The sequence below is a fragment of the Lissotriton vulgaris genome, chromosome 11 (assembly GCF_964263255.1).
Source record: "Lissotriton vulgaris chromosome 11, aLisVul1.2, whole genome shotgun sequence".
NCBI lineage: Eukaryota > Metazoa > Chordata > Amphibia > Caudata > Salamandridae > Lissotriton > Lissotriton vulgaris.
Genome location: NC_141699.1, coordinates 305,747,262 through 305,774,484, shown reverse-complemented (window position 1 = coordinate 305,774,484; position 27,223 = coordinate 305,747,262). Strand labels below are relative to the sequence as shown.

The 27,223-nt window shown below is 49.8% G+C and overlaps 1 protein-coding gene across 1 annotated transcript in view; it reads left to right on the top strand.

Annotated features, from left to right (window-relative positions):
* The window catches only part of WSB2 (WD repeat and SOCS box containing 2), a 258,576-nt gene that overhangs the window by 143,480 nt on the left and 87,873 nt on the right, over positions 1-27,223 (top strand). The window contains exons 6-8 of the mRNA XM_086943273.1: positions 345-445; positions 14,053-14,225; positions 25,514-25,630. Coding sequence (XP_086799399.1) covers positions 345-445; positions 14,053-14,225; positions 25,514-25,630 — 391 coding nt within the window. The remainder of the gene's footprint in view (positions 1-344; positions 446-14,052; positions 14,226-25,513; positions 25,631-27,223) is intronic.

The following is a 27,223-nucleotide window of genomic DNA, read 5'->3' as shown; positions in this document are numbered from 1 at the left end:
TGTGTAAATGTGTGTGTCTTGTAAAGCGCACTGCTACCCGGAGGCGTCCTGGCGCTATAGACCGCTGGGAAACCCGTCCTGCATTCCCTGTGAGTTGTTCCCTCCTGGGTATCTCCAAGGTGAAACCAGGCATCCCCGGTGTTTGTGGGGGGCCGTTGTGGAGATGAGGCAAGCTAATGCCCAGAGTTGCCGAATGTAATCCCTGGTTAGAGTAGGCACTGAGGCGAGAATTATCGAGTCCGCTGACCCTGGTTCACGATCCTGCCGCGTCGGGAATTGAATGAATCGAGTGTCGGATGAAGTTGCCACTCGGGTAAGATGAAGGTGTTTTTTGTCTTCCACAGGTAAACAGATCCAGGTGTTAACCGGGCACCTCCAGTGGGTGTACTGCTGTTCAGTCTCCCCGGACAGCAGCATGCTTTGCTCTGCAGCAGGAGAGAGCTCGGTAAGAGACTTCCCTTCGTTTTAGGTCGTAGCTGTATAAAAAAGTTTTACATATCACGCTTCTGTAGTAGGGGATCTCTGTGTATAGTCATAATCTAGTGAATAGTCCCGCCCATGTGCCTGGACCCCGGAGCAATCAAAAATAATCTCTTAAGGTGTCGGAAAAATGCAGAACTGCACAGACACTTAAGAGAGAATTAAAGACAGATAATGCAGCCTATATCCACAGGCTACACTGTCCAGTACTTCCGCTAGAAATTCCACCAAAAATCCACAAACAGCAAAGCCTGTCCAGATTTCCCTTGCTTTAACGGCAAAAACCCTCTGGAATGATAGAGAGGAAGACTAGGACAGACAAGCCCCATAGGCTGCCATTATGTGGCTCAGACCAGGATACTGTGCCTTTAAGAGAACTTTCCAGAACTTCACAGTATCCCAGAATGCACTGCAGGTCGCTTTTACTTTCAGTTCTTTTTTCCGGTTCCTGCAAGCAGGACCCTGGAGCATTGAGCTCTCCCTTTTCAAGGGTTTATTGGTGATTTTTTTCACTTTTTCAAGGTTATTTGAGTGCTTTTCTGAAGTACTTTGGTGGGTTTTCTTCCTGTTTGTCTTTTGGTGCACTCTTTGATGGACATTATGCCTGCATTATTGGACAAATGCCCTAAGTGCTCCAGGAAGAAGGCCAAGTCTGACCCACACGAGGTGTGTATCTTCCTTCCTTCCTTCCTTTCATGCCCCAGAGGAGTGTGCCATCTGCCAGGGTTTCTCTAGCAGGACCCTGAGGGATAGGAGAAAGATCAGGCTACAGCGCCTCGAAGGCACAAGACTGAAGGCACAAGGTGGGTCTGGAGGGGCTTCATCTGCCCATGCTGAGGCCTCTGGGGGGCTCCCCAGGGGCAGGAATACCAGCACACATCCCCCTTCTCCGTCTGAGTCGCTAGCAACGACTACGGCGTCGAGGGGGATGACTACAGTCTGTTCCCCATCTCCCCAGGGCTCTGGGTCGAAGCGACGTCAACGTTCGGCGTCGAGGGAACTGATCAGACCGCCGTTGAGATCGCCAGTGACTATTTCGTCGTCGTCGAGTACCCTACGTCTAGAGGTGGCCACGCGTCGGCGCTCGCTGTCGAGGCGATACCGCCGCTGGCGAAGAGGAGAAGGTCGGGGGGGGGGCGGGACCGCCGTCGAGGCGCAGGAGATCGCCGTCGAGGAGCAGGAGATCGCCGTCGAGGCGCACGAGATAGCCGTCGAGGCGCAGGAGATCGCCGTCGAGGCGCAGGAGATCGCCGTCGAGGCGCAGGAGATCGCCGTCGAGGCGCAGGAGATCGCCGTCGAGGCGCAGGAGATCGCCGTCGAGGCAAAGGAGGTCGCCATCGAGGCAAAGGAGGTCGCCATCGAGGCGAAGGCATTCGACGTCGAGGGATCGGCGCTCGCCGTCAAGGAGACGGCTCAGTGCCGAGGGGCCGGCGCTCGCCGTCGGGTTGCCGTTCTTCGACGCAGGAAAGGCACGGAAGGAGTTCTGGCGCCAGGAGTCAGTCTGGCAGGCGTCCAGTGCCTAGGGGAGGCTCTCCGACATCCCAGCCTGATAAGGAGGGCGGGTCACCGGGCTCGGTGTACTCCGTTGTGTATACCCCTCCGAGGCCGAAGCCAGTTACGCCGCCTCCTCCTCCTCCATTACCGAAAGGACTTCCTCCGCGGGCTCCCACCCCGCCTCCACTTCCACCTCGGCCTCAGCCTCAGCTGCCGGCTGGCAAGCCTCCTACTCCTCCTCCGAGGTCTGTGTCGTGCCCAGGTATCCTATTCCTCCTAAGGGGACCCCTCGGCCGAGGGCCCCGGCCAAGCCACAGTCGCCCGCACCGGTGGAACCGGCGGGACGACCAAAGCCTTGGAGGTCGCAATCCCGCTCCGGACGGAGGGGGAGTTTGCGCAGTTGTCGCAGATCCTCCACTAGGTCAAGACGGCGCCATGGGAGGCGCGCCTCACGGTCCCGCTCGGACTCTTCCAGGACCAGGACCTACTCTCAGATTTGTCGGAATCCACGGGGACGAGAGTGTCTCCTGTGGACGACATCTGCACGTTCCAGGATGTTCTCCTGAGGGGTGCAGCGAAATTGGGAATCACGCTGACTGCTCCAACACCTGCGAGGTCCGTGATTTTTGAGATGCTCCATAAGAAGCACTTGTCTCGCCCTTTGCTACCGCTCGTACCAGGATTGGTGGAGCCCGCGAATGAGCTGTTCCTCACACCTGCAGTGACTAAAGCTGCTCCATCCCGGCTTCTGAAGAAGTACAGGGCCCCGGACTCCGACACGGCTTTTCTGCGAATAGACACGATTCAGGACTCCGTTATAGTGACGGCAGCCAGGAACACTCTACCTCTCCGTCTTCTACCGTGCCTCCTGATAAGGAGAGCCATTGGATCGACTCAGCTGGCAGGAAGGCCTGTGGGATGGCATCTACGGCCATGAAGGCCTCTAGCGATGCGGCTTTGCTGGGGCGGTATGATCGTGCCCTGTGGGAGTCCCTCCAGCAGTTCACGGAACTCCTGCCACGAGATAGGAGTGTGGATTTCCTGGAGAACCAGAAGTAGGGGATGCTGGTTTCGAACCAGGTCATCAGCGCGGCCGCTGATGTCTCTCTGTTGGCGGCCCATGGATACTGTCATGGAATCAACCGGCGGCGCCATGCTTGGCTCAGGCTCACATCACTCAAGCCGGAGGCCCAGCAGCGTGTGGCAAAGCTGCCCTTCTCGGGGGAAACCCTGTTCGGCAAGCATGCGGACGATGAGATGGCCTGCATGAAGGCGGAGGCCGAGACTCTGACGGCTGTGGGCTTGGAGAACCCCAAAGAAAATAAGGCCTACCGCCCGTTCCAGAGACGGTTCGGGGCACAGGGTAGGGGGCGAGGGCAGACTTCGAGACAGCAGCAGCATCAACAGCAGCAGTTCCGGAGGCCCTTCCAGAAGCGCCAGAAGGGTAGAGCAGGTCAGCAATCCTCTACAGCGAACAAGGGCGCAACCGGGTCTCGACCATGAGCGGTTACTTCCCTTACATCCGTTACCTGCTCCGGTGGGGGGGGAAGCGTTCAGTTTTTTTCGGGCAGAGTGGAGAAAAATTACTCTGGACAAGTGGGTGCTGAATATTGTTTGCAATGGATACAGTCTTCGGTTCATCAGCCCGCCTCCATCGATTCCACCGGTCAGCTCGCAGTTTCAACTGCTCGAGCTCCAGGCGGAGGCCGATATCCTGTTACGGAAAAGGGCGATAGAAGATGTACCTCTGTCCTAAAGAGGAAGAGGTCTGTACTCTTGGTTCTTCCTGGTCCGCAAGAAGGACAAGAACGAGATCAGGCCCGTTCTGGATTTGCGGCAAGCAAACAAGTGGATTCGTAGGGAGAAGTTTCGCATGCTGTCGTTGCATCCGATTTATCCTCAGCTGCTACAGCTGTGTGCTATAGACCTATAGGATGCATACTTCTATTTGCCCATTGCACACAAACACAGGAAGTTCCTGCGATTCCAAGTCGGTGCCAATCATTATCAGCACACAGTACTGCCATTCGGACTGAAGTCTGCTCCCAGAACATTCTCGAAGTACATGGCAGTGGTAGCTGCACACCTCAGGAAGAACAAGGTGTTTGTCTATCCGTACCTGGACGATTGGTTGATCAAGGCCTCCTCCTTCTCGGAAGCTCAAGCAGACTTCCAGAAGACGTGCGTTCTCTTGAACAAGCTGGGGTTGCACATCAACATGTCCAAGTCTGTCCCGACTCCGGTCCAGTGCATACAGTTCTTGGGAGCCTCCATCAATACGCTGTCAGCAAGCGTGTCTCCTTCGAAGGAGCGACGATTATCACTCCTTCTGAAGGCTCAGGCTTTTATGACCACTCCATCTACAACAGTGAGGACGGTGTCTTCTCTACTGGGATCGATGGCCTCTTGTATCTTCCTCACGCCACACGCACGGCTGCACATGAGACCATTGCAGGAGTGCTTGGAGGTTCAGTGGGATCAGAGGAAAGGATCTTGGGACGACAGGATACGACTCTCTCTGCATGCTCTTCAGTCTCTGAAGTGGTGGTGTTCGGCGGAGAATCTCCTGAGAGGGGTTCCCTTCCACAAGGACATTCCCACGCAGACTATCGTGACAGATGCGTCTCTCCACGACTGGGGGGCGCACTCCGGAGACTTACAGATTCAAGGGACGTGGTCCCGGACGGAGTCCACGTACAGTATCAATTTCCTGGAACTCAGAGCTGTTCACTTGGCACTGAAGGCTTTTCTTCCGTCCTTCCAGACCAACTCTCTGCTTGTGCAAACGGACAATACGACCACGATGTATTACCTCAACAGGCAGGGGGGCTCGAGATCGCGCACCCTGTCGCAGGAGGCGCAGGCGATCTGGCACTGGCTTCTAGCCAGAGGACTGACTATAACAGCTACCCATCTGCCAGGTGTACAGAATGTTCAGGCAGACGCACTGAGCAGAATGATTCAGGAAAACCACGAATGGGTCATTAACAACGACGTGCTAGGAGAAGTCTTTGCAAGGTGGGGGACTTCAGACGTAGATCTGTTCGCCACCGTCGAAAACAGCAAATGCCGAGACTTCGCCTCCAGGTACTACCAGCCGGGGACGCTGGGGAATGCGTTCTGGATCAACTGGTCGAACAGCTTTCTGTACGCTTTTCCACCCATTCCCCTGATTCCGACGGTGCTCATCAAGCTGTCCCGGTCCAGAGCGTGGATGATCCTGATTTCCCCGAAATGGCCCAGGCAGTGGTGGTTCACGGACCTGCTTCACCGGTCTCTCCTTCCTCACATACGGCTGCCGTGCAGGCCGGACCTTCTCTCGAAGTTCGGGGGCAGATGTTGCACCCCAACCTCGCGTCTTTGAGTTTGGCGGCATGGCTCCTGAGATAGTGCAATATGGCCATTTGAATCTACCTGAAGATTGCATGGACATACTGAAGGAGGCTAAGCGACCTTCCACTCGGACTTCCTATGCTTACAAGTGGAAGAGGTTTTGCATCTGGTGCAAGTCCAAGAACTATGACCCGACGACGTGTAAGGAAGATGTAATTCCTCCGTATCTGCTACATTTGGCGCAGTCTGGCCTTAATGTCCATTCTATTAAGGTTCATCTTGCTGCGCTGACTGCCTACAGGAAATGCCCTTCACAGACTTCCTTCTTTCAGATCCCTGTGATCAAGGATTTTTTTGGAAGGCTTGAAGAAAGTGTACCCTCCTGTCCGGCTTCCTTCGCCTTCATGGGAATTGAATGTGGTGCTGTCCAGATTGATGAAGGAGCCTTTTGAACCTATTCATAAGGCTTCGTTGCAGCACCTGTCCTGGAAGGCTGCGTTCCTTGTGGCCATTACATCGGCCCGAAGGGTGAGTGAAATTCAGGCGTTGTGTTGCCAAGAACCTTATACTGTATTTCATGCTGCTAAGGTTGTTATGCATACTCACCCTACATTTCATCCAAACGTTATATCTGATTTTCATGTTAAGCGGACCATAACTTTACCTACGTTTTTTCAGAATCCTTCCTCTCCAGCGGAAAGGTCCCTGCATTCCCTGGATGTTAGGAGGGTGTTGAAATTTTATCTGGATAAAACCAAGGATATTCGTACGTCAGACCAATTGTTTATCAATTATGGATCAGTCAGGACGGGTCTTGCTACCTCTAAGCAGTCCATCTCTAGGTGGATTGTGTCCTGTATACAATTGTGTTACCAAAAAGCTAATAAGACCTTAGGGGGTAAACCTAAGGCTCATTCCACCAGGGGCAAAGCTGCCATGACTGCTTTGCTCCGTAATGTTCCATTTGCAGAAATCTAGAAGGCAGCCACTTTGAAGTCGGTCCATACCTTTGCTAAGCATTACTGCCTGGACACTGATGCCAGGGCAGACGCTCAGGTTGGGCAGGCTTCGCTGCGAAATCTGTTCGCACAGTAGTGGTATTGTTTCTCTTTTCTCCACCGCCGCTTTGGTGTGGGGATGGGCTTGCCATTCTATTCACTAGATTATGACTATACACAGAGATCCCCTACTACAGAAAAAGTAGTTTCTGTCCTGTAACTCCAGTTCTGTAGTAGGGGTATCTCTGTTATAGTCATAAGCGCCCGCCCTCCTCCCCGGTGGAAAGAGAGAGAGATATTCATGTAAGGAATGCTACAGGTCTGGCGTGTGTCTCCTTCAAAAAGAACTGAAAGTAAAAGGGACCTGCAGTGCATTCTGGGATACTGTGACGTTCTGGAAAGTTCTATTAAAGGCACAGTATCCTGTTCTGAACCACATAATGGCAGCCTATGGGGCTTGTCTGTCCTTGTCTTCCTCTCTATCATTCCAGAGGGTATTTGCTGTTAAAGCAAGGGAAATCTGGATAGGCTTTGCTGTTTGTGGATTTTTGGTGGAATTTCTAGCTGAAGTACTGGACCGTGTAGCCTGTGGATATAGGCTGCATTATCTGTCTTTAATTCTCTCTTAAGTGTCTGTGCAGTTCTGCATTTTTCGACACCTTAAGAGATTATTTTTGATTGCTCCGGGGTCCACGCACATGGGCGGGACTATTCACTAGATTATGACTATAACAGAGATACCGCTACTACAGAACTGGAGTTACAGGACAGAAACTACTCATTTGTTCTTATAATACATGTTTTCATAAATGTTTCCGATTCTAAACAAGAGTAGTTCATAGTCTTGTGGCTTTACTTATAGTCTTGTATTTGTAATCCTGTTTGTCCCATTATAGATTCAGGAAAACTTTCCAACGATGTAAATTAAACAAGGAAACCTAAGCATATTATAGAACTGCATTAAGAAGTACATATTTCAAATGTTTGTTTTGTATAACTGGTAGTCTGAACCTGCATATCTGGTAGTGCCACACTTGTTGTGTTTTGTTTGATTGCATGTGTATAGGCTGGTTGGGCTCCCATACTTGATTGGGGGGGCATTCGGTTGTTTGCATGTTCCTCCCGTGCCAGCAATGCACACATTCTGGTTCATCTCCATCTAAGGGCAGCAGTGGGAGGCGGGGAGATTGCAGAGTGGCCCTTATCAGTTTGGTGGGGCATTAGGGGAGCGCTGTGTTCTCCTGCTGTATTTAGGCAGGGCAGGAAGAAAAACCTGCATAGGGCGATTTGATGAAGGACTTGGGTTTTGTGATATGGCGTTGCATATGGTAGGCTGCCATGGGGTTGGGCTATATGACCGAAGTTGTCGCCATTTTGAACGGGCGCTTTATAAACACAGGCATCACAGTGTTATACCATCACAGCTCTCAAGGTGGCAATGGTTTGTGTTCTTCTGTGGACAGGCTTGTCTCTAAAGCAGTGTGAGATTATGCTAAACAAAAGTCATCTAGGACAGTGACCTCAACGTGACCCTCCTAATCTTACCAGCAACAATGTGGCCTTACTTGGCATAGTCTGTTTTTCACAAAAGGCACAACCCATATTCAGTTTAAGCTGCAACTAGCCTCATGCAACGCCTGGTTCCTGGGATAGAAATAGTCAATCCGAGTCCTGTGGGTAGCGATGAAAGAGGCTTGCCCTGTCCTAGCATCTGCGACGTACCGAGTTCCCTGTACAAGATTAAGTATATAGGGGAGCTTTGCACACAGAAAAGAACATCCGCTACAAGCTGTGATATAAACCTTCTCTCCACCTTCAATGTATTAGCTGGCAGCAGGAGGAAGAACCAGTGCAGGGAGTGTGTCACAATGTGTCCTCCTTTGTTCAGTTGTGTGAAGCACGGACGCACTTCATGGCAAGGCTGCAGGGAGGGCGCGCTGCCCAACAGGAAATTAACAAAACAAGTAGTGTGTGACACTAAGCTATATGGCTCATCGTAAACTAATGCATGTTTCATGAGCAGTCTCTAGGGCTATGACCAACCCAGCAAAAGGAGGGACAAATGTAAGCTATAAATCAATTAAAACAAAGGATTTTTTTTAAAGAACATTAAGGAACCAATCAAAAGCGATGGGCGTGCTGAATGCCCATTCACTGATTCGAGCTCGGAGAAGCCCAGAGCCTTGGATTTCACACTCGACTGCGAAAAGAAAGAAACTGCCGTCAGCTTGAAGATATTACGATCACTGAGGTGATCAAAAACTTAGGAATTACATCCATTTGACAATGGAGTGTGACTTCACTTCACCCACACCATCATGGGCATACCAAGACATCATCACTCAAACTTGTAGTGTCCTACATGAATTGTGTTCTGCCCTGATGAAGACCTTCAATTAAATCATCGTTTGGTATTACTAGGAAGGTCGAAACGTGTTGGCATTTTCACCTTGAGGCCAAGAGTAACCATAAAGACATATAGAACAACGTAAAGTCTGGGCTTGATTAAATAAGCACAGAGATAGAGTTCTAGAACAGTACTCTGACCTCTTCAGGATCTTGAGAATAAGCAGTATTGAGGACCTAAGTACAATAGGTTCCAGTACGATATAGAAGTTTGTAGGAAAGAAGAGCCTATTTTGATTTGTTTGTGTATCATGCCTAACACAGTATTACATGTGTAGTAGTGTATGGATCTTTTCATGTATGGATCACGTTTCTAAACGGATCAATTGTTTGTGTGTCGTGTAAATATTGTTTTGTCCAAACTGTCTTTAGTGAATATCAAAACTAGTTTAAAGGTGTATGTTTTAATTCAAAATATGAGAAATTAATATGAATTAATGAAGCTCTGAGTTAATAAAAAGGACTTCTGAGGCTAAAAAGTATTGTTTCATCTATGGTTACAGAGGTATTTTTTGTATTGTTAACATTCATTGGCTACAGCATGCCTCCCAGAGCAGTGCAAGTGCAATGCAAGGCTCATCCTAAAAATTCGAATTTGAAAAACCAATCAATCAATCAAAGACCTTTATAGAGCGCACTACTTACCCGTAGGGTCTCAAGGCGCTGGGGGGAGGGGGTGCCGTTAATGCTCGAACAGCCAGGTCTTCAACTTCTTCCTGAAGGAGAGGTGGTCTTGGGTCAGGCGCAGGTCGGTCGGGAGGGAGTTCCAGGTCTTGGCGGCCAGGTAGGAGAAGGATCTTCCTCCTGTTGTCACTCTTCGGATGCGGGGGACGGCGGCGAGGGCGTGGTTGGCTGATCGGAGGTGGCGTTTGGGAGCGTAGAAGTTGATTCGGTTGTTGAGGTAGCTCGGGCCTTGGTCGTGTAGGGCTTTGTGTGCGTGGGTGAGGAGGCGGAAGGTGATTCTTTTGTTGACGGGGAGCCAATGCAGGTCTCTCAGATGTCCGGAGATATGGCTGGTTCGTGGGATGTCGAGGATGAGTCTGGCTGAGGCGTTCTGGATCCGCTGGAGTCTCTTCTGGAGCTTGGCGGTGGTACCGGCGTAGAGGGCGTTGCCGTAGTCCAGTCGACTGGTGACGAGGGCCTGGGTGACGGTCTTCCTGGTCTCAGTGGGGATCCACCTGAAGATCTTCCGTAGCGTGCGTAGGATGTTGAAGCACGCCGAGGAGACGGTGTTGACTTGCCTGGTCATGGAGAGGGAGGAGTCCAGGATGAAGCCCAGGTTGCGTGCGTGGTCTGTCGGTTTGGGTGCGGTGCCCAGGGCGGGAGGCCACCAGGAGTCGTCCCAGACGGAGGGCGAGGAGCCCAGGATGAGGACCTCCGTCTTGTCTGAGTTCAGTTTCAGGCGGCTGGTCGTCATCCACTCGGCTACCTCTTTCATCCCTTCGTGCAGATTGGCTCTGGCGGCGGCGGGGTCGTTGGTCAGGGAGAGGATCAGCTGGGTGTCGTCGGCGTAGGAGATTACACACGGAACTTGGAGAGTGCTGGCCTGACCTGGGAGGTATTTCCACAATTTAGGTCTTCTGCATTATCATTTAATTGCTTAGTTTAACATTGTCAGTGAACGGTATAGCAGGATGTCTGTTGCAAGGTTATTTATTTACTTGAGTTTTATATAGCGCTGGCTGGACCCGGAGGTATGCCTGTAGGGTTAAAACTTCTAGTATTGTTGATGGGCTTAGGACACGGCAAACATCTTCAAATGTTATGTTAGCACACGCATGAACATGTGCAGTTGAGCAGTCCACTCAGTCTAAACAAATGGTCCACATGTAAATCCCAGAATAGAAGTTAAAAAATATGTAAAGCAAACTGCACATTATGAAAAGAAAAAAAGGATGTAAATTACTGAAAAATGTTTCCACTGGCTCCCATTAACCACATGGCTGCTGGGCGTTTTTTCCCCCCCTGTGCTGGAAAATGCCATTTTAGTGGCACCATGACGAGCTCAGCTCGTCATCAGCACACGACACCCGTGGGTGATGACGAGCTGAGCTCGTCATCAGCATCGAAAGGGTTAAAGCAGCAGGTAATAGTCCCAGAACTGTTTGAGTATCAATGAACTAATAAATTCTGAGTTTTTTCAAACATTACTCACGCTATTCCTACATGTTTGTCTCTACCTGTCTGTCTCATTTTTCATTACCAGGTTGGAAACCGGAACGCGAAGCAGACGTTCCAATAAGCGCTTAGACGCACACCCACCTACCTTTAGGTACCATAGCACTATTTCTACAAGGAGATATTTCCCCACCTTCATCTAGATCCAACCACATGTGCAAAAACGAGACCACACTTCAGTACAGCACAAGCATAATAGGGCTGTCGCCTGTCTCATAGGAACAGTCACCCCTTGGTGATTATCACAGTTTTTTCAAACTGCCCTTAATTTATAATGTCTGTGCGATTAACTTGCTGTATCTTTTCTTGCCAAAGTGATGATAAAAAAACTCAAATCATAGTATTGGAAGTGCTGTGATTTATAAATATTAATAGCCAGGGGAATTAATTGCACTGTTGTGGAATTAAACCTTTTCATTGGAGTGAACTATGCGGTTGGTAAGGGTGAATGGTGCTTTCGCCCTAGTAATTCTGATAGTGCTAAAGTAATTTAAACTGCGGCAACAGAAGCGGACACTTGATAGGGTTAGACGCCAGGAGGTTTTCAGCATTAGTTGAGGTTCTGTCCAAATTGACAGTTGTTCTGAATAAGTAATCCAGAAACCATCTGATGTATGCCATTTGTGTAGAAGGTGCAGTAAATGGTGGTAGCTACCCAAATTCAGCCCTTGGAAACAACATGACTCTTGGATTCCCAACAGCCTTAGTATAGCAATGAAGATGAAAGCAATTTACTTTTATTACTGCAACAGACAACCTCTATCATACTGCAGGTGGGGTATACTATGTACATTTTGGTTGCTCGGCCTCTTTATAGACTTTGATATAGATGTCCACAAAAAATCTGAACGGCTCTAAACGTAATTCATAATATTTAACCTGGAAAAAAGCAAAAATAATAAATGTTAGCTGTATTCCAATAACACCATAGAAAAAGTTTTTAATTTTGATTATTTAGGGACAAGGCTTCCTTCAAATATAGATTGATCTATGCAGGTCCAAAAATCCCGCAGCTCCTTGTAATATTATACTTTAAGTTTGTTGAAGATTTTTAGTAAATCACATTCTAAGAATCCTACAATTGAGTTTTACAATGTGAAGGTTTTAGGAGCCATTTTCTATGGCTCGGAAATTTAGGGCCACATTAAGTGCAATATTCTTTCAGTTGCAGAAAATACATTCTTTAAGTCCCTTTTTTACCTTCCATGAGTTCACCTTTGACTCCATTGCACCTCGATTTGGATTTTAGGAAAATCTCCAGGAAATTGAGCTTAGACCGGTGCTATATTTGCACATAGTTTGGACATAACCTGCTCGAGGAGCCTACAGGGTACTTTTAGGAGACTTATGTACCTTCCTAGTGCCCAAAAAACACCATCGCTATTGTATGTTAGAACCACACATGTGAAGCTGGGGTGGAAGAGGGTGTGGGCGAGGCCAGAGGAATCCAACTCCATCACTAAAACTGAGATGAAGTTGGCATATTAGGAGCATGTATCTGAAGAAACCATCCACAATAGTAGAGGTACTTTATGTAATGAATTTATTAACTTTATTTATTAACTTTAAATTCTCCCTGTTAGCGAAAGGTCGATTGAGATCAAACCCCGACACCCCCCACCCCGTGCACCTAGCTCTGAAACAGTTTTTACAATTTAGGTATTGGTCCCTCCATACTAGAACATTTTTTGCTAAGTAGGCTGAAGTATATTGCATGGGTGAAGTATATCCAGCGTTCAGAGGAACCCTGGAGACTATGCTTCATATTTTACTCTCTTGACATATGGTCTCCACGGGTCTAAATAGCTATAACCCCTATGCAGGAGTCCGGGCACCAAGAGCCACCTGGAGGCATTTAGGATTTTATGGACTGACGGCTCCAGGTTGGTGGTATTCGCTATTGCGAGATACCTTATGGCTGCCTAGATCTAGCAGTCAAAGAGCATTCGAGCAAGCAAAGAGGAATTGTCAGGTTAGTTAGGCGGGAGAATATGGTTGAGACTCAGTAATGAGTCTTAAATATATTTACAATATTGAAATCTTTCTCACCTCCATGATTGTTATTTACGGATTCAGGGATATGCCTGTGGTAGAGACGAATGATTATTTTCATGGTTCATTGTGATTTTGTACAGCCTTCGGACCTATAAAGATCTACAGTCCAGGTTCAATATGTGGGCTCCAGAAGTTTCAGAAGATATTGCACGTTATTTTAATACTTGTATTGACTAAACAGAAAATTGTGTTTTAATCTTTATATCTTATTGCTATATTGCACTAGAATATTTAGATCTTGTATTTTGGTAGAACATTTGCACTGGTCAAATGGAAAATTGCCTTTAATCCTCATTGCTGCTTTGCACACATCCTTGGGTATTTAAGCCCCTCAAACTGAGTCCTTTTTTGCAGAAATGATATGATTTTGTACTGTAACTGAGGCACTTCTTTGATGTTTTGCCCTGTAAAATGTGGTCCCAAGTGTATAATGTTTTGCACTTTGGTGATTTACGGGACATGTGGATATTTCTAGATTGGTTTTGGGTTTTTAGTGCATCTGTGCTTTTATGATCTTGACTGATTTAAATACAACTTTGATGATAATGAATTGTGCATGCTATCTGGAATAAACTCAGTTTGGAGGTGCCTAACCCAAAATGCTTTCGAATTCAAAACCTGGCCGAAAACACTAATCTGCTCCACTGTAGTACTGTGTGTTCCAGCTCAGTGATGTCGTTTTTGTTGCATTGCTCTTTCTGTTTCTTTCTAGGAGTTTTCTGTTTATTAGAATACTCTGCAACAATATCTGTGGCAGAGGGTAGCGCTGGTGGTCTCTGTGAACTCTTGAAATAGAATAAAAATATTAAAAGTCTACTGTTAGTGGAATATTTTTCGGATTACTAGTTCATTACAAGATCTTATGTATCTCAGAAAAAGTCCTGCCTTACATACTGGGTCAGCAACTTCGAATAGCTTAAACTGTCTTGGATGAAAGAAAACCTTCATTGTATCTGGTAGTGTAAGTTTAATTTTTGACAACCTTTGCAAAGTATGACATTTTGTGCAATTATGTTGCTTCGAATACATGACAAGTAATATACAAATTACTTAATTGTAGTACTGAATGCTTCTCACCTCTCTAAACCATTTCCATCACCCTCTCCAGGTTCTGTTGTGGAGTTTACGATCATACACGTTAATCAGGAAGCTTGAAGGCCACCATGGAAGTGTAGTATCATGTGACTTCTCGCCAGATGCGGCTCTGCTTGTGACTGCCTCTTATGATATATGTGTTATCATGTGGGACCCCTACACAGGAGAGAAGCTGCGCGAGTTTCGGTATGGAATAAAATGACAATTTACTCCTTGTCTTAGGGCCATGTTACTTCATATAGTATTTTGTGTTTAGTAGCAGATCCTGTACTTGCAAGTCCCAGAAGGCCTTTCTAAGAGTGGTCACATTATCATATCATTCCCCTAACCTTGACCCCTCATTTTGGTAAATTCCCCCACATAATTTCCTTAGCTACTCATCCATCTCAACTTTCAGACCTTCCTGTCTAAAATTAGCTCAATTAACAACTCCTCAAGATATCACCCTCAGTCTATTCCTGATTGGAAAATGTTTTCATTAAATAGTGTTTTTTTACGGGGTAGACATGCATCTTAAATATGTGTTAATATATAAAAAGTGGCCAAGGTTTGCAAGGCACTGCAGAGCTTATCTACTGTAGAATTTAAATGTGAGAAGGAAACTGTCACTGACATGATTATCAACTTCTGATGGATACTTCGAACCACATATTTCTCACCTTGCGCATGCCTCGTGGCCGGTTCTGGAGATTTTTCTCAGCATTGCTCCTGCACCCCAGTAAGGGGTATCGTGCAGCTCTGCTGTGGCTCCGTACTGCCCTGGAAATTACACTGGAGTCACAAATAAGCTCTGCCTCTGCACGCTGACATCAGCTCCTTGTTTTCGGACTTGGATCTAGAACTAGCTCCTTCTTTTCCTCATCAGTCGACGAGTCCTTTTCTTCAAATTTTTCCAATGTATCACCTTCTAAAGCCCCAGGTTTTAACCCCCGTTGCACCTTGAAGGGATTGTCACAAACACAATGGTGTCCCTCTGATTTCTAGGGTCGGGCCCAAGTTTTGTAGAGAGTATGCCTTGATGAATCCAAAGGCTTTCTTGCACTGCAAGGTCAACCTTTATATTGCTAAACACTGTAATGAATTACGAAAAGCTGCTTCCTTTTGAAGTAAAGGACTCTGAATTTGGCTGGTTCTGCAGCAGGTCACTGTTGGACTCAGTCTTAAGGTGAGTCTAAATTGAAGAAAAAGCACAGACATCCGACCGGACCTTGTCACAGCCTCGCCTGAGGATGTCAAGAGTTTCTGTCTCTGACAGCAACATGAGGTGTTTAAAAATACTATGTTTCTCATCTTCGATTCCTTACCAGTTCTCTCTGATGTGCCTTCAGGCCCCACAGATCCGCTAAGGCCTCCAGTTGGATTACCATGGGTGGTTTCAGCTCCGGTTGTGCCTTCTGAACCCACAGTGAGTCAAGCTCTAATTCCAGAGCCCATCCAACACGCAGCACTATGACCCACTCTCGTTTTTGTTGTGTCTGTACCGGGCACCGACGTCGGAGTAGGGCATCAAGACAATAGTTCTGTGTGAGTCTGAAATGAATCCATCCCCAATGCAAATGAAGCTGTACGAAGTCCCTATATGCATGGCCGCTGTCCCTTCTGACTTATGCCTTTGCCCTGAGGCCAACCTCCAGTTCCCCTTTAGCAACTCTTTGGGCAGACTCTAAGCCAACGTTATGGAGCTCAAGAGTCTTGATCTTTTATAATAATTGTACCAAAAACCATTGAGTTAGTAAAAAGAAGCAACCAACAGTTATAATGAGTGTCAAAACAGTGCATAAAACGAAGAGTTCCGCCATCTTAAAGAGACCGCTTATATATGCATGCATATGCAGTATTATAGCAGTGTTGAGTACTCCTATGATGCAAACCCTAACCTACAGGTCTAGGGTGTGAATGTGTGATCTGCTCATGAACCCCCTTCTCGATGATCCAACCCCTTTACCTGATAGGTAAGAATGTTGGACCCCATCTTGGTCACAAACTGGACACCCCTCACAGAGTTGTTAGTCAGCTGCTAGGCGAAAGCTTCGGCATGTAGGGACCCCTCTAAGTCAGCAGAAGCATCTCCTCTGATTGTATTTGGAAACAAAAGGATATATATAGAAAAGGGCATCCTTGCCTCAGGCCGTGATTGTGATCGGGCTGCCTATTGTTTGGATTCCACAGATAGCTGCGTCACCATATGGACGTAATAACAAACACATTTGTATCACACATGTGAGGGCCTTGCACATAATGCAAAGGCAGTGTGATGGTGTTCTTTTGAAGTTCTTTAGTGTCAGCAAGGTCAGTGTTTCTTAGAAAATAACCCAAATGTCACAAATGAAAATGTATGTCAAAAGTCGATGTGAAAGGCAGCTTTAGGAAAGACTAGTGTGCATGTAAATTGGCACTGTTTGCTACCAGGCCTAACTTGGGCACATGAAACCAATTTAATCTTCTGGTAACTTTAACAATAATCCCAGCAGCAGCTCAGCTACTGTGAAGAAGACCTTCACAGTTTCTCTTACCTTGAAGTTGCCACTGCCCATCATAGGCTTTAATCACAGAAACCAGTTAGATGTCAATGAATGATTGGAGTCAACGGCTTGGATGAATGCTGTATTCGAACATCATATCCAATTCTCGTTGAACCAAATCACATGCATCATACAATTGTCATCAATGCATGCTCCTTTCAGGTCTTTACCTCCTATATCCTCTTACATTTACACATATTTTTTTATTGCCTGCAGTAAAAATGACTTCCATGAATTTCTTTCATCATATCTCACACTTAATGTAATTCTATATTGCCTGCCTCAGTCGTAAAAAATGTGGGTTTCTTTTGTGACATTAAATGCTGATTTCCACACATTGCTTAGCCTCTGCATCAGGGTATCACAGAAAATATACAAACTTAGACATTTTTTTACATTTAATACAATGGTGTGGTGTGGCTCACTGGTTAGAGGCGGCAGACCCGAGAGCAGAGGACGGCCTGGGACCAGGGTTCGATTCCCGGCGTGGCAGGTTTCTGGACCAGGGTCAGCGGACTCGATAATTCTCTCGCCTCGGTGCCCACTCTGATCAGCGATCACACTCGGCAACTCTGGGCATTAGCTTGCCTCATCTTCACTAACGGCCCCACCAGACCGCCGGGGATGCCTGGTCTCACCCTGGAGATACCCATTAAGGGACCATCTCTCAGGGAAGCCAGGAAGGGTTTCGCAGCGGTCGAAGCGCCTTGGGACCCTACGGGTAAGTAGTGCGCTATATAAATGCCAATACATACATACATACATACATTTACAATGGCATTAATGTTTTCCAGATCATGCATACTAACTTGTGTTCTGTGCATATTTACATGTGACTAACTGCTGATATTTCGAAAGCTCCAAAAAACCAGTCTTTTCAATGACTGTACCTAATCCTCTTCTTCCCTGTCTCTGTGTTCATCCGCAGTGCTGGTAGGCCTCAGGGTAGCCATCGCGCTATATAAATCTTATTTCATTCATTCAGCCATTACCCATTGAAAATGAACATCTGAAAGAGACACGCTAGTGATAGATTTCTTACCTTAGAATCGATTCCTTACCTTAGAATATTCCCCAGGCGTCAGACTGGATCCGGAAAGTTTTGCTTAGCAGTACCCCTGTGTGTCGGTAGGTGGCGTCGTGCGGCTCCGCATCCGTCACTGGCGTTGTGAGCGCGTGAGATGACGCCACGGAGACTACTTAGGCGCCACCCACGCACGCGGACGTCACTTCTTTCTTTTTCCTCGCCGAAAGCGCAGATCCGGATTGAGACTTTTTATCTCCTTTTCTTGTCTCCTGGTGCACGTAGGGATGCCCGGTTTTAAGTCTTGTGGTTGTGCCGCCATAACACGTCGGTGGCAGACCCCCACGATGTGTGCCTCTACTGCCTGGAGATCTACCATGACTCCCGGGACTGTCGAGCCATGGCCCAGAAGGCCTTGCGGGAGCGGTGCCGGAAGTTGCTTCGAGGTCCGGCACTCCTCTCACCACCGCTCCGGGTCTACGGGCCGTTCGCGGGACCGCTCGCGGGACCGGAGCCGTCGCTCCTCAGAATCGAAGTCTTCGCCTTCAGATTCCGGTTAGCGACTCCATAAAAAGAAGTCGAAGAAGCGTGTTTGCTCTCCGATGACACTCCCCGGAGGCGGACAAGGGGGACAGAGGCTCCGCCCCTGAGGTTCCTCTGGAGCCGGGGAGTCCCGCAGCCTACCTGCTATACCCGGGTCCGTCGGTGACTCCCGAACAGATGCAAGAGTTTCTTGCTGCCATGGACTGCCTCTTTAGGCCCTGGGCTCCCGCCGGCACGCATTCGGGCCCCGCGGTCCCGTTTTCAGATCCTGTTGGCCCGGCGGCTCCACCACCGGCGCCACAGGATCCTGCGCCTCTAGGTGCAGCGCCACTGTATATAGCCAGGTTCTGAGCTGGGATGGTGCAGTGAGATAAATAACGGTGATGGATCAAGCCCTGATCTTTGGACTGGGTAAGAGTGGTCTGCTTAATTCAGACACTCTGTTCATCACCACCCCCTTTTCTGAATCGTTTTTGGCCACTATAGGTGTGGCAGGGTATACTCAGACATGAGTCCCTTTCTCACTGCACCATCAGGATTCAAGCAAGCCGGGCCGAAGACGGCTGAAATGCCAGAAACCGGTCCCCGGTAGCTTGTCTCCTTTCTGGTGAAGAATTGGCTTGGTAGTTTAGTCTGCCCTGTTCCCATGATGCACTGGGCCAGGGACAGACTGATTTGCATATAGCCAGGTTCTGAGCTGGGATGGTGCAGTGAGATAAATAACGGTGATGGATCAAGCCCTGATCTTTGGACTGGGTAAGAGTGGTCTGCTTAATTCAGACACTCTGTTCATCACCACCCCCTTTTCTGAATCGTCACTGGCTTCGGCCCTAGCGCAGCTCTTGGCTCTGCCACAGGCACCGCATTGGGTGCCGTTTATCCCACCCCCATCCCGGTTCTCAGACCATTTCGTTCCGGCCTGGGACCCGAATTGGGATACGACTCCGGCTCGACCCCGACAGGCGCCGCTTGCCCCCTCTCTGGATCCGGCCCTGCCGCCGCAGCCGGCTCCCTTTACTCTGGAGCCAGACGAGTACTGGGACGGTTCTGAGGACCCCCTTGCCCGCAAGTGTGACTCCGAGCAGGATTGGGTGGACGACCTTCAAGATGCAGGCGAGCTTGATGTGTCTTCTGACCGGGGGTTTGCCTCTCCTCCACGTACTATGGAGGAGGGTGCTTCGGGCTGCAGAGGCACTCAATCCCGACCTCCCTACGGTGGCCCTAAAGACCAACCTCCTTACGGAGGTGCTCCAGATGGCGTCCACGTCTTCGGAGCTGCTGCTCCCTTTCAATGAGGCTCTCACCGAAGTCCTCTTGGACACTTGGTTGCGACTGGCCTCGGGGGCACGGTGGATAAAATCATCGCTAGGCGTCATCGCCCAGCGCCTGGTGATCCCGCCTTCTTGACCACTCACCACACGCCTGAGAGCCTGGTCATTCAGGTCTCGACGTCAGAGTGTCTTTCCCGCTGCTCCGCTGGTTGAGGACTCTAAAAGGCTAGACCAATTTGGCAAGAGGTTGTTTTCTTAGCCTGCTTGAGGTTGCTGTCAGTTAACACCGCCTGCTTATTGGGCCGTTACTCCCACGCCGTGTGGGATTCGGTAGCTGAGGTCTTGCCTCAGTGTTCTTAGGAGGTCCAGGCTTTCCTTTCCCAAGCGATTGCGGAGGGCAAGGATGCAGCGAAGTTTGCCATCAGGTGTGGTTTGGACACCGCTGATTCGTTGGGCAGGGCAATTTCCACGACTGTGGGGTTGCGGTGCCACACCTGGTTGCTTTTCACTGGGTTCTCCCCGATGTCCAGAGCTTCCTCATGGACATATCCTTTGAAGGCTCCCGTCTCTTTGGCGATAAGGCTGACAATACCCTGGAGCGCTTAAAAGACTCTCTGGCCACGGCCAAGTCTTTGGGTCTTTCCACAAAGAACCCTGACACGCCTGGGTTTCTTTCCTTTCGTGGTTAGGGCAGGGGCACCCAGGCACGCTCTTCCAGCAAGCATGTGCAGGACCAGCCTCAGCGCGGCCGTGGCTGCCCCAGGGCGGTTCTGGTAATCCGCGCGTGGGTCAGTCCACTTCCACCCCCGCTGCTTCCGCCTCTAAGCCGAGCTTCGGGGAGCACCCCACGCCGGTGGGTGGCAGGATCCGCCACCACCTCCACCACTGGCACGGAATTACATCAGAAAAGTGGGTGCTGCAGATAATCAGGCAAGGTTACAGACTCCCCTTTCTGTCCTCCCCTCTGGCCATGCCACCTCGGTACCACTGCATGTCGGGGAATCATTTGACACTTCTTCATCAGGAAGTCTTGGCCCTCCTGGCCAAGGGGGTCATTGAGCGCGTTGCCGGTCAGGAAGTAGGAAGTGGTTGTTATTCCCACTATATTCTGGCCCCCAAGAAGGACAAGGTGGGCCTGCGCCTCATCTTGGACCTCCGGGACGTCAATAACTTCCTCCGGAAGGAGAAGTTCAAAGTGCTAACTCTGGCTCAGGTTCTGACTGCTATCGACCCTGGAGACTGGATGGTGGCGTTGAACCTGCAGGACGCTTATTTTCACATCCTCGTCCTGCCGGTCCACCGGCGTTACCTGTGGTTCATGGTGGGCCTGGGGCATTTTCAGTTTGCTGTTCTCCCCTTCGGCCTTACCAGCGCCCCTCGGGTGTTCATGAACATGATGGCGGTGGTCGCAGCTCACATGCGCAGATCCGGGGTGTCAGTCTTCCCCTACCTCGGATGAATAAACCCGAAACAATGCCCTACCTCGACGACTGGTTGCTGAAGGCGGGCTCAACCCAAGCAGTCGTCTGCCTCTTCCAGACTACGGCCGACCTCCAGCACTTGCTGGGATTCTCCATCAACTTGCCGAAGTTGCACCTGTGTCCCTCTCAGAAGCTCCACTTCATCGGAGCGGTTCTGGATTCGGCATTGTTTCGAGTTTATCCTCCCGAGCAACGAGTCTGGGATATTCAGGCTATGATTCCGATCTTTCAGCCTCTATCCTGGGTTTCGTTCAGGATGACCCTCTGGCTTCTGGGTACTGATGTCCTCCTGCAGGTGACACATGCCAGATGGCGTATGCGGGCTCTGCAGTGGGACCTGACGTTCCAGTGGGCTCAGCATCAGGGCAACCTGTCCGATCATTTCCAGATCTCGAAGGGCACTGCTCACCAATTGCAGTGGTGACTCACAAATCGAGATTGGGTCAGTTACAGATCCCTCACCCTTCCCCAACCGGAGCACACAGTGGTGACGGATGCATCCCGCCTGGGATGGGGAGGTTACATGGGAGAGGCGGAGATCAGAGGCCTCTGGTCTCCGGACGAGTCCTGGGTCCATATCAACCTTCTGGAGCTGCGGGCAATCAGACTTGCACTGAAGGCATTCCTTCCCTCTGTCCGGGAAAGTGTGGTGCAGGTGTTCACGGACAACACCACCGTCATGTGGTATTGCCACAAACAGGGCGGAGTGGGATCCTGGACCCTGTGTCAGGAGGCTCTGCTCCGCTGGACATGGCTGGAACATCAAGGCATTACCTTGGTGGTTCAACAACTGGCAGGTTCTCTGAATGCCAGGGCGAACAAACTCAGCCGTCAGTGCATGATGGATCACGAATGGCGTCTAAACTCGGACGTGGTGCAAGGTCTCTTTCTACAGTGAGGAAAGCCCTGGTTAGATCTATTCGCCACCGAAGAGAACGTGCAATGTCATCAGTTCTGCGCGTTGAAATTTCCATGGTGGCACTCGCTCTGAGACGCTTAATCAATCAATCAATCAGTGACACTTATAAAGCGCGCTACATACCCGTAGGGTCTCAAGGCGCTGGGGGGGGGGGGGGGGGGGGGGAGGGGGTGTGCCGCTACTGCTCGAACAGCCAGGTCTTCAGCTTCTTCCTGAAGGAGAGGTGGTCTTGGGTCAGGCGCAGGTCGGTCGGGAGGGAGTTCCAGGTCTTGGCGGCCAGGTAGGAGAAGGACCTTCCTCCTGTAGTCGCTCTTCGGATGCGGGGGACGGCGGCGAGGGCGTGGTTGGCTGATCGGAGGTGGCGTTTGGGAGCGTAGAAGTTGACTCGGCTGTTGAGGTAGCTCGGGCCTTGGTCGTGTAGGGCTTTGTGTGCGTGGGTGAGGAGGCGGAAGGTGATTCTCTTGTTGACGGGGAGCCAGTGAAGGTCTCTCAGATGTCCGGAGATGTGGCTGGTTCGTGGGATGTCGAGGATGAGTCTGGCTGAGGCGTTCTGGATCCGCTGGAGTCTCTTCTGGAGCTTGGCGTTGGTACCGGCGTAGAGGGCGTTGCCGTAGTCCAGTCGGCTGGTGACGAGGGCCTGGGTGACGGTCTTCCTGGTCTCGGTGGGGATCCACCAGAAGATCTTCCGCAGCATGCGTAGGATGTTGAAGCACGCCGAGGAGACGTTGTTGACTTGCCTGGTCATGGAGAGGGAGGAGTCCAGGATGAAGCCCAGGTTGCGTGCATGGTCTGTCGGTTTGGGTGCGGTGCCCAGGGCGGGAGGCCACCAGGAGTCGTCCCAGGCGGAGGGTGAGGAGCCCAGGATGAGGACCTCCGTCTTGTCCGAGTTCAGTTTCAGGCGGCTGGTCGTCATCCACTCGGCTACCTCTTTCATCCCTTCGTGCAGGTTGGCTCTGGCGGCGGCGGGGTCGTTGGTCAGGGAGAGGATCAGCTGGGTGTCGTCGGCGTAGGAGATTATGCTGAGGTTGTGTTTGCGTACGATGGCCGCGAGGGGGCTCATGTAGACGTTGAAGAGGGTGGGGCTCAGAGATGATCCTTGGGGGACGCCGCAGATGACTTCGGAGGCCTCTGACTTGTACGGTGGTAGGCGGACCCTCTGTGTTCTTCCGTCGAGGAAGGAGATGATCCATTCCAGCGCCTTGTCCTGGATTCCGATGTTATGAGGCGCCGTACTAGGGTGCGGTGGCAGACCGTGTCGAATGCCGCGGAGAGGTCTAGGAGGATGAGGGCCGCTGTTTCTCCATTGTCCATCAGGGCTCGGATGTCATCGGTGGCGGCGATGAGGGCGGTCTCGGTGCTGTGATTGGCTCGGAAGCCGGACTGTGAGGGGTCGAGGGATCCGTTCGTCTCGAGGAAGGCGGCCATCTGCTTGTTGACGGTCTTCTCGATGACTTTGGCTGGAAACGGGAGGAGCGAGATGGGGCGGTAATTCTTGAGGTCGGTGGGGTCCGCTGTTGGTTTCTTGAGTAGAGCGCTGAGTTCGGCGTGTTTCCAGCTCTCAGGGAAGATGGTGGTGTTGAAGGATGTGTTGATGATGTCTCGCAGGTGGGGTGCGATGACAGCGTCGGCCTTGTTGAAGATGTGGTGAGGGCAGGGGTCGGTCGGTGATCCGGAGTGGATGGAGTTCATCGTGCGGATGGTGTCTTCGGTGCTGATCGGGGTCCAGGCGTGGAGGGTGGTGGTGGGGGGTGGTTGTTCGGTCATGGTGTGCGTTGGTTGGTTGTTGAAGCAGTTATTGTCGCAAGTGGAGTTGCGGTCCGTTGTACGCCTTTCCGCCTATACCACTTCTGCCCAGAGTGCTGAAGAAGGTCAGGCGCGACCGGGCCCAAGTCATTCTTGTGGCTCCCGACTGGGCTTGGAGAGTATGGTATCCCGAGCTACTCAGTATGAGCATCGATCCCCCGATCCGTCTGCCTCTTCCGGAGGATCTTCTGTCTCCACAGCAGGGAACGGTCCTCCACCCGAACCTGTCCAGCCTCCACCTCCATGCGTGGAGATTGAGCGGCGACAGTTGACTAGTTTCGATCTTCCTTCCGCAGTCTGTGATGCAATTCTGGCAGCCAGGTGCTCCTCCACCAAAACGGTATACGCCTGCAGGTGGAACAGGTTTGTGGCAGGATGCACAGCAAAGGCTGTGGATCCCCTTTCTGCCCCTCTTTCTGAGGTTCTTCTGTTCCTTCTGTCTTTGGCTCAGCAGGGCTCTGCTCTGGGCACTATCACAGGCTATCTTTCTGCCACCTCCGCCTTTCTCAGACTTCCTGATCAGCCTTCACTTTTTAAGTCCCCGGTTGTTAACCGTTTTCTCAAAGGCATTACACACACATTTTCGCCCGTGCCTTTCATAATGCCTCAGTAGGACTTGAATCTTGTCTTGACATATTTGATGTGCGCTCCCTTTGAGCCCCTTCATAACTGTCCCTTTCGTCTTCTCACCTTGAAGATGGCTTTCCTGGTGGCTATCACCTCTTCCAGAAGAGTGAGTGAGCTCCAGACTCTTTCTTCCAAGCCTCCTATCCTTTCAGTTAATCCGGACCAGGAGGTTTTAGGGACCCTCCTTTCTTGCCAAAGGTTTACGCCCTCCCATATCGGGCAGACCATCACTTTGCCCACCTTCTTTCCGCCTCCATATCCTTGCAGGGAGGAGGAGAGGCTCCACCGTCTGGACCCTTAATGCGGGCTCGCCTTCTATCTGCAGTGTACACAACAGTTGCGGGTGGAGGATCAGCTCATTGTTGGCTATATGGGCGCCGAAAAAGGACAGGCTGTGCACAAGCAGACCATCTCCCGGTGGGTCGTTTTTTGCATCAAAGCATGTTGCTCCTTTGCCAAGAAGGAACCTCCTGTGGGGCTCTGTGCCCATTCGACCAGGGCAACTGCAGCCACTACTGCCTTGGGAGGCGGCGGTCCCTTGCAGGACATTTGTCAGGCAGCTACATGGGCCTCACTGCACACCTTTACCAAGCACTATTGCCTTGACAGTCCGTTCCGGAGAGACTGTTTCTTTGGCCGTTCTGTCCTCCGTGACTTTCTGGTGTAATCCTGTTCACAGACCCGCCACTGGGGTTGGTATTGCTGGGGTATCTATTCTAAGGTAAGGAATCTATCACTAATGTGTCCCTTTCAGATGCCCAAGTTACTAGTTATGTAACGATATATCTGTTAGAGACATTAGTTAGTGATAGATTCCTTACCGCCCCACCCATCCTCACCATTCTGCAAACTGATTACTAGGGTTAGGGTCATCCCCTTTTAGGGACCTAGTTTTATGCACCAATGGTCGGTATCTTGCATGGCTCTGCGTTTCAGCGTGGAAAGTCGCGTACAGAACTGACGGCCGTGCGCATGGGTGGTGCATAAGTTGTCTCCGTGATGTCATCTGGGCGCTCACAACGCCATTGATGGATGCAGAGCCGCACAACGCCACCTACCGACACGCAGGGGTACTGCTAAGCAAAACTTTCCAGATCCAGTCTGATGCCTGGGGAATATTCTAAGGTAAGGAATCTATTCAAAGGTAAGGAATCTATCACTAACTAATGTCTCTTACAGATATATCGTTACACAAGTAGTAACTTGTGCATTAAGAGCCTTACTTAAGAGTCATATTGTATTTCTGAATACTTTTTACTCTATTTGTATTTCCTTCACTTTTAGCCATGACTGCCTCCAGCCATCCCTCGATTACAGAATGCGTGACACACAAATCCGCTCTCTGCGATCCGTCCGCTTCTCCCCAGAAGGGCTTTATCTGGCTACTGTGGCAGATGACCGGTAAGCAGAGCATTGTGACTTAACCATCTGTTGCACAGTCAACATTGTTTAGTTGTGTCCGATTAAATTCAGGAAAACATTCTTGCACAAGGTCCCAATTCATAACCACACACACACACTGTCAGCAAATGAGCTTTTCATTTAAATATCTGATTGGTCGCTCAAACTAATTCAGGCACTCATGCACCTGACCAGCTAAAAATATTGTTTGTTTCTTTGAATCCAATGATATATGGTAACTAGATATGTCAACATTTCAAGAAGTGTTCCCTAAATCTATGTCAAAACTAAAAATGTGAGTGCATTTTGGTAGAGCCTTTTACCATGCTGCATGATATATGTCCTACCATATGCCTCTTGATAAACATTGGATATGCCTTTTGATGAGAGCCACGTTGAGTGTGTTCCGTTATAATTAAGTTTGTAGGTATTCAAGTTGTCAATGCAAGCTAGCACCAGGTGACTTTCATAGCTCCTCCTTCACTCTCCTCATAGCCTTGTAGATTGTTCTATTTATTCTTAACGTTTTGCTTTCTGCTTCTCCCTCTGTCTTATGCCTAAAAGGACCTTTTTTATATCTTATCTAACACTACACCCTGGTTATCTCATTTTTCACACTTACTTGCAGGACAAAAACCTGCTTCTCAAAGTAGTCGTTGCAGAAGTTTCACTGGCATGCACTATGCATATGTGAGAAACCATAATGTGCTCTTTATACATCATCATCATTAGAAGGGCCCTGAAGAACTGGCTGATGTTTATTCAGAGAAAGCAAAGAAATTATATATTGCAAGACATTGACTTGATAAAGTGGTTCAAGGGTAAATATACGTTATTGGAACCTGGTTGAAATAGGAGTACCTCCTCACCCAAAGAAAAAGTATAGTACATATCTACAGATTTGCCACCTCCCACATGAAGGTCCTTCACTGACCATATACAGCAAATGGAGTTGGGTGAAAGAACTAGTTAACACTGCAGTTTTTTTCCTGGTATCTGGCTTATTTTCATTCCATCAGTTTGTCCAGGGAGTTGATTCTGTTACACCCAGGAAACTGTTGCAATTTAAATTGTAAATTGTTGTGTCTTATAAAGCGCACTGCTACCCGGAGGCCTCGTAGCGCTATAGACCGCTGGGGAACCCGTCCTGGCTTTCCCTGTGATATAGTCCCTCCTGTGGGTCTCCAAGGTGAAACCAGGCATCCCCGGCGTTTGTGTGGGGCCGTTGTGGAGATGAGGCAAGCTAATGCCCAGAGTTGCCGAGTGTGCTCCCCGGTCGGAGTAGGCACCGATGCGAGAATTATCAGTCCGCTGATCCTGATCCAAGACCCTGCCGCGTCGGGAATCGAACCCTGGTCCCGGGCCGTTCTCTGCACTCGGGTCTGCCGCCTCTAACCAGTGAGCCACACCTCTCCAATCTCTGCTCAATTCTAGCTCCCTGTCAGGATGTGGTAATGCCACTTAAATTTATCTTTCCCTTTGGGCACGTTGACACAGGCAAGTTGTACCAGCACTCGGGCAATGTCCTTGACTAGCACATTCTGGGGGACCAAGGATTTTTCCGTTTCTTGAACACCTGAGGAATTAATCCAG